Source organism: Oratosquilla oratoria, chromosome 17, assembly GCF_046742065.1.
Source record: "Oratosquilla oratoria isolate Oo_2021 chromosome 17, ASM4674206v1, whole genome shotgun sequence".
NCBI lineage: Eukaryota > Metazoa > Arthropoda > Malacostraca > Stomatopoda > Squillidae > Oratosquilla > Oratosquilla oratoria.
Genome location: NC_134793.1, coordinates 61,206,507 through 61,214,696, shown reverse-complemented (window position 1 = coordinate 61,214,696; position 8,190 = coordinate 61,206,507). Strand labels below are relative to the sequence as shown.

The window sequence follows — 8,190 nt, the reverse complement described above, 5'->3', positions numbered from 1 at the left end:
ACCAGGCCAGGCCTGTGTGTATATACATCTATGTCATAAAAGGCAAATAAATGGCATGGAATGAGAGGATGGGGATCTACCTTTATGAATTTTTCTCACACAAAGTCTAGTCATCCTCTGATATGACTGCCCCCTTCCAAGGAGGGAGAAAAGCCTATCAGTATGTACATACACCTTTGATATGCTTGGGTGCTTATCTCCACAATACATGTTCCTAATAATAAAAGCTAAATGCTCCCGGGCTGTGTGGGCTGGAGCGTTTCATGTGATGGAGGTTGAGATGATGACAGCTAGGATCCTGCCTCTAGTGAGTTGGACCAGGGGCATGGTTCATTAAATTCCATGCTACGAAGTCCTCTGTGAGGGGTACCATCACATTTGCAAAGTTAAGCCAAATCACTCAAATCATATGTTCCACAGGTTTCTTTTACCTTTGCAACCTCGGACTTACTATTTTCTTTTTTTCATGGGTTTCCTTTTGTCTTCTGTTTGTATATGTTTACTCCATTTTTCTAATCAATTTCTTAATTTTCACTTACATAATTCATACATTTTGTGTTCCCAGTGTGAATACATATGGAACTGCATACATATCTCCCAAGTATGTTCTTGTTTAGTTGGTTTTCTTAAATGTATTGACTTGACAGGTAGCAAGATTTTAAAGAAAAGTTTATAATTGATAAAGATGTAAGACTTTCATTTTAAAAAGTTAAATACCATCACATTGAATGTACATAGATAATGCCTATCAGCTGTCCATGACAAAATATACATGGTATTGTTAGTGAAGAACATTCAATATCATTTTTGATGGTTAAGAGTAGGAATAATCAAAATATTAACATTACTGATAATGGTAATATTGTGAACAACTAAAGTAAAATTGATCAAATATGACTTTCCTTCTGTTGCTCTTTGCTAATCACAGAGTAATATTATATGACACCCATACTTGCCCTGCATATGCTACTACTTAGGGAAGCTGGGAGAAACAGTGACAACTGATGAAAAATTGGTTACGTCCTTGGTCTGCAATAGTCACTGATGCACTACTACTGAAATCTATATGTCACTCTCCTAACCATTTAAGATAAGAGATAAAATGAAGTGTATGTATTACAGTTGCATTAGGTTCTTGTCATTGTACTTCACTGCATCACCTCCATGGAATGGGTTGTTGCTGGACATTATCCATATGAACCTTACTTTTCAGTATATGTATGTATATATATACTGTATATAAATGTGCATATTTTCATCTACAGTGTACTTATCCCTTTGGGAAAGAGGGGGTCACCACCCATCCTCTTGCAAAAACAAATTTTACAATACTGATGGGATCCAGCAGGGTGAAGACAACACCTCACTACCCTATTGAGGAACTATGTTGTTTATATTTCATACTCCAGGATTCAGATCCTTGGGAATATAACAACTTTTTATTCCTATATAAATATTTGAATAGATATATGAGAAAGGAAAACTAGGTGAATGTAGTTAAGAATAAGGTGACGAGAATAGGAAGAGAGGAAGGATCTAAATGTAACATGGTTGGTGGGATGCTGGAATACGTCAGGATTTTTAGGTATTTATGAGAATATGTTGACTATATCTTGTAAATATCTGAAAACCCAAACATCTTCCATTGTACTGATTTATGTTGATGTGTGCTAAGACTTGGCATCCCCAATATAAGAGGGAAGTGCCTTTGGTGTTTACTTAATTCTAGAATACAGGAAGAAAGTTACACTTATGGGGTCCTGTTTTTTACTCTTCAAATGTCATAATTCATTTTCAAAATCATGTATGGTTGCAGCTTAAGGAGTTTTATCTAGATTATTCCAATTATTAAACCATATCATGTATCTGTGTGGAAATTGAAATTTCTTACTTCAGTCATGAGCCTACTATGCAAGGAAATCCAAGTGTTTTTGACATTAAGGGTAGTGAGAAATGTGGAGGTGTTGCAGAGGATAGGGAAAGAACTGTCAGATTGGATAGATCAAAGAGTGCAGAGGTGGTTTAGGGATATATAAGGAATGAGTGAGGAAAATCTTGCAAAAAGTGTGGAAAGCCGTAGGGGATTGAGGAAACCTTAGAGGAAGACCAAGAATGAGGTGGATAGATAGGTTAAAAGGATTTTGGAATATGAAAGAAGGTGAAAGTTTGTGAATTGATGGAGAGATGATGGGACTTGGAGGGAAACTCATCTGCTTTGTAAAATAATTTGAGTGGATGAGGAAAGAGGTCACCATAAGCAGCGAGGGTAAACCAGTTCTCAATCAATCAATCCATTGCCTCTGGTACAGAGACTACGCTTCCTTGAGGAGGTGGGGAATGTTGTGTCCTTTTTGTGTCAGTGACAGGGCTTGACAACTGCCTTCCATTTTCTTGGGATGGAGCCCCTCTTTACTGTCTTGATACATGGTGCAGCTGCTTGTAAACTGGACATTGCAGCACCAACAAGTTCTCAAAACTTGGGGGGGATAACCCCACCAAGTTTTACCTGTTTTAGCTTCTTTCTGGACTTTATCAGTAATGCCATTTTGTGAAGTTTCAGGTCAGAAACCTGTGAAATCCTGTGCATTCCAATTTAGATGCAGTCATGCTTTTTCAATCTTATTTTTAGAAGTGCTAAAAATACCCTGTTTTTCCTTTCATTCCTAATCACATGCATCCTCATTTTATACTTCAATATTAATACATCACTTAAATGAACTGATCTCTTGCGAATGCATCCTTTTACAGGCAGGTAAACATCTTAGTCAAATTGTTGCTGTCATTGCAGACATCACCACACTTCTATTATGAGGTGTTGAATATATAGAAAATTACTTCTCTCACCCTTTTTCATGAAGCTTAGAAAAGCCATGTCATGATTTAAGAATAACTCCTGAAACTACTCCTTTCTCAACTGCTAACCAATATAAACAACTCTTGCTACTGCAAACTTTAATTTGAGAGAAGTTGAGAATAGTATTGCTATCTTCCTAGCTCTCTTACCAAAGGAATTCCTATTTGCCCCCTTTTCCTTTGCATACGTATTGTGGCGTTATGTATACACTCCTCTAGTCCACTGGCACACCTGCCTCCCTTAGGCACACATCAACAATCTCACTAGTCAATTTGATATAATTGTTCCTCATTTCAAAAGACACTCCACTTGGCAGCCATTTAATCCTAATGCCTTTCTAGCTTCCATCATCTCCATCACTTTAAGTTTTGCTTCTACCCTCTTCTGTATATCTCATGAGCTTCTCTGGTTCTATTGAGCAACCAATCTTTTTATGCTCACTTTTCTCTTCCCCCCTACTATCATCTCATCATCCCATCTTTCACTGCATTTTTTGTTCCCTCCCATCCTGCATACAATTTTTACACACTTTAGCACCTTCTTGAAACATATCCATTCTTCCTCTATTCTTTTCTTTTTTATTCTTCATTACCTCCCGTACTCCCATTCTGATGACATTGTACAGTGCAAAGACTTGGAATTTAAGAGAAGTGGAGAGAAGTTTAAATGTATCTAAGATGAAATGTCTGAGAAGTATGGTAGGGGTTACAAGGTTGGGTAGAGTGTTTCTCAAAGAGGTGAGGAGGAGAATGGGGGTGGAAAAGGAGATGGCAGATAGGGCTCATGAAAGAGTATTGAGACAGTTTGGACACATGGAAAGAATGAGTGAAGAAAGATTAATAAAAGAGGTGTGGAAGGCAGAGGTGGATGGAGTGAACTTGAGGGGACGACAAAGGATGAGATGGATGGATGGGGTGAAAGGGGCTTTGAGCAAGAGGGGAATATCTGTTGAGGAAGGAAGGAAGAAGACAGAAGATAGGTGAGTGAAGAATGGCTGTGTATAAATGATACTGTGATGCAAAGAAGTGAGGGGGCAGGGGATGGGGGAGTAGGGAGTGGTTATGTGTGATTATTTTGATGCAGCCTAAAAGGATTTCTCCCCATCTTCTCTATCCTCTGCATGAGGGGACAGAGAGGAAGGGGTTGCCGATTAAGTAAAGCGGCCTTAGTGTAGATGTATTGTGTTGCTACATTGGTTCTGACCCAGGGCAGTGGGCAGGAGACAGTCATGAACCTTCATCCATAAGGAGCTAAGATGAGAGGAAGAAAGGGTGGTGGATGGGGATGGAATTGGTGAGAGTGGCTGCATGTCTTTTGACTTGGCCCCCCCTTATAAGGGGGAAAAAACCCTTGGTACAGTGACTTCCCATACTCCAAATTGCTCTTCCATTTTAGTTTAATTTTACTCGGTGCTAACATATCCATCTTTCTTCTCACAAACATAATACCAATCTTTCCTTTTACTCTCATCTATACCATATCCATACATATTTAATATATAAAAAAATTATTTATTCATGGACCTTGAAAAAGGCATGTGATAGAGTGGATTAGGGAGTTATGTGGAAAGTTCTATAGATGTATGGAGTGAAAGGAAAACTGATGAGACCTTTACATGACCTGTGCTGTGTGGCAGGAGATAGGAATGACCCTTCATCCATGAGATACTGAGATGGGTGGGGTGTTAAAAGGGTTTCAATTATGTTTGATGTGGGTGTGCAATTTTACTCTGCCACCTCCCTTATAATGGGATAAGCCTCTGGTATGTGTAATTATGGTAGAGTGGACAGGGTAGAGAAGTGGAGAGTTTTAGAGATGCTTGGAGTGAAAGGAAACTTGATGAGAGCTTTAAATGTTGTGTAAGGATGGAAGGTTATTCATTTACTAATTAATACTTTTAGATGACAGACAAACCTCATCACTACACCATTGATTTTCTTAGTACAATACAATTGCAATAGCTTTCATTTCTCTAGTCAGGTTCCCTATAAAGGTAGAAAATTGTCATTGCTTAAGGTTTTTCACTTGGAATACATAGCTTTGAGGTAGGTAGCAACAGCTCTCAATCTCCCATGTTTCTCTCAACAGATGAAATAATGGAAAATAGTTCAGTAAAACAGGTTAGATTCAGCTCAAAACCCATTAGAGGGCATTGAAATCACCTCACTTCAGGACATAACCATGCCTGTACCTATACCTATATATACATATATACTCTTAAATGGATTAATTTATTAATGGAAATTATCATATCACAATTTGCACTGGAAGTACTTGAAATCTATAATGTAATTGTGTTTATTTTTTGATGACTATGAGGCTACTTTGGCTTGCACTAATAAACTTCATACTAGAGACAACTTTCCCAATAAAGAAACAAGGAATTTGACTTGAAGAGTAATAGAAAACATGTACATACTTTATACCAAGACAAAATGATTTTTATGATTTTTTTAATTTATCAAGACTGAAAAAATAAACTTAAATTATTATTATTATTATTATTATTTTTTTTTCAATATTATGTCATAAACTTCAAGTAATATGTGACTGCAGACAGTCAAATAAAGTACAATGCAAACTGAGACACTAGGTTGTTAACATTTCACTATGGTACCCATGCCCCTAAAATCACATTGTATATTTTTGTCACAAGTTTATTCTATAAAAACAACATCCACAATATTCTTAAGAAAAGTTAATAATTTTATTCTTAATATGATATGAATCTTTCATATTCTATATTAACAATATGATATGAAACTCAGCTTAATTTTTCCAATTATATTTCATACACTGGTATATTTCTTTCTGATAAATCATACAGATCAAAAGGAAAAATGAAGGTAAGGTACATGGGGGAAAATTAACAGCTTCAATACCCTGGCATAGATTATGGAGTTTCCTCTGGCAAATTTCCAATGATTTTAGCAGTTGATGGATAGGGCCCTGTACTGAAAGTGTTGTATTATCCATTTCAGTTCTGGATTGGCCCACAGCTACCCAAATTAAAATATGGTACAAACCAGAACCAAATCTATACAGTATGTCATCACTGAAGAAGTTAATTGAAAATTATGTACTTGAAGGCAAGTGAGGAACAACAGAATGTACAGGAGTGAGAGTCAGACAGAACTTCTGAATCCCATTAATTGGATGAAAATCTTGGGCACTCAGGATATGAGGATTAAGTTAAACAATATATGGGGGAAGACAAGATGAAGGGGGAATACTCCAGACTAGGAATACCTATAGTGAAGCAGCAGTGCTCTTTAGCATAGATTCTTGCTTGGGTCACCTGAAGCCTTTGATTCTAGATAACTTAAGCAGGGAACCCAGCAACACTTGGTCTTAAAAAATTCATTCAGGTGTGCATGGATTAATGAGGATGCCAGGACTAGGTTGTACAACAAGTGTGATAGGTGTTACATTTATGAACATGCCAGGACTAGGTATCAAATCTAAGGTGATGGTGTTGGGGACGATGACGGAGCAAGTGATGGGTTGACTGTTCTTCGAGGTGAGCGGACAGAGACGGGCACCTCCCTGGAGACCATGTCTCGCTCAAACACAGAGCGTGTTGCTACATATTTTGCCTCATAGTCCACCTGTCAATGAAACTGTTAAGCTTAGATTAGTTGTCCTACCTTCACAGTGTATTTGAATGAATATACTGTAACAAATTTAAAGTATAATCCCACATCTATAGTGCTATACATATGGTACTGTGTCTATGGTAATATAGGTATGGTGTTACAATACTGTACCTGTAGCATTGCTGTGCTTAATGTACCTATAGTACTATAGGCATGGCACTATACCTATATAGATACCTATATACTATACCTATATAGATACAGTACTGTTATATGGTGCATATAATGCTACAGGTCCTGTGTTAATTTGGTACCTATAGTGCTATAGGTAACAAGCTATCATACCATACCTATACTAACTTAGTGTGTCAAGCTTTTTTACCATATGTATAATATTAAAGGTAGAGTACTACAGCACAATACCTATAGTGCAAGTATGGCACCTATAGCACTATACATCAGTATTTTAAGTACATACATATACCAAAGGCTTTTTCCCCGTTACAAGGGATGTAGCCAAAAAACAAAGGCATAAAATCCACTCCCACCCATTCCATCCCCACATACTCCACTTCCATCCACCTTCCCTCCCTCTTATCTTGGCTCCTCCTGGATGATGGGTCATCCCTGCATCTCAACCACTGCCCTGGGTCAGAAGCAGTGTCACAAGACACAGCACATACTTCATTAAATCAGTAACCCCCTTCTCCATCCCCTCATGCAGAAATAAAGATGGGGATAAATCCCTTTGGGCTGCATCAATTTATTTTTCACACATACTCCCTCACCCCACATCCCCCACCCACTCCCTTTCATGCATCACAGCATCGTCCATACACAACCATTCTCCTTTCACCCTGTCTTCTGTCTTCTCCTGTCCTTCCTTGACAGACATTCCCTTCTTCCCCAATGCCCCTTTTACCCCATCCATCCATCTCATCCTTGGTCACCCCCTCATGTTCACTCCTTCTACCTCTGCTTTCCACACCTCTTTTACTAATCTTTCTTCACTCATTCTTTCCATGTGTCCAAACCATCCCAATACTCTTTCATCAACCCTACCTCCCAACTCCCTTTCCACTCCTGTTCTCCTCCAGCCTAGTAACCCTTATCATACTTCTCAGGCATCTCATCTCAAATACATTTGAACAAACCCACTGAGGTGTCAACAGTGCCAACTGGAGTTCTGTAGGCTGCCGAACAAGACAAAAATTCTGAATAGTGCAAGGAAAGCAAGAGGCCTGGGTTGTATTGAGTGGGAAGGTGAGCACTTGTGGTTGCCCATAATGATCTCTGTGCAGTGTTCAATGTGTCCATAGTGAGAAAATGCAAGGGAACCAAGGTGGATCAAGAGAAAATGGTGATGAGTTTAAGTCAAATGTTGACAAATGCAGAGCCCTCTGGAGGTACTATACTGAAACTAAATGTAAATAGTGGCTTTGAAACCCCAAGAGGGCTCCTTAGGTTGAACAATGATAACCCTTTTTCTGGATTTTGTAAGTACGAAATTATAAATTTGAGTAGAATCATAGACATGGAAAGGAAGATGAGTTTTAATAGAAACTGAAGGGAGAAAGAATTCATGGAATTAAGGAAAGAGTTTATGAGTTTAAGGAAAGAGTATTTCAAAGTAAATAGATATGTGAACTAAAGAAAAAGAATTACAAAATATAGAGCTAAGTGAATTAAAAAATTAGCTAATTCAGGTTAAATATGAAAATGAAAAAGTGATACCACCAA

At 38.0% G+C, this 8,190-nt stretch overlaps 1 protein-coding gene across 1 annotated transcript in view; it reads right to left on the bottom strand.

Annotated features, from left to right (window-relative positions):
• Positions 1-5,623: 5,623 nt before the first annotated feature.
• Positions 5,624-8,190, bottom strand: part of LOC143034309 (uncharacterized) — a 334,099-nt gene continuing 331,532 nt past the window's right edge. Inside the window, exon 12 of the mRNA XM_076200244.1 lies at positions 5,624-6,462. Within this exon, the coding sequence (XP_076056359.1) occupies positions 6,316-6,462 (147 nt within the window). The 3' untranslated portion in view covers positions 5,624-6,315. The remainder of the gene's footprint in view (positions 6,463-8,190) is intronic.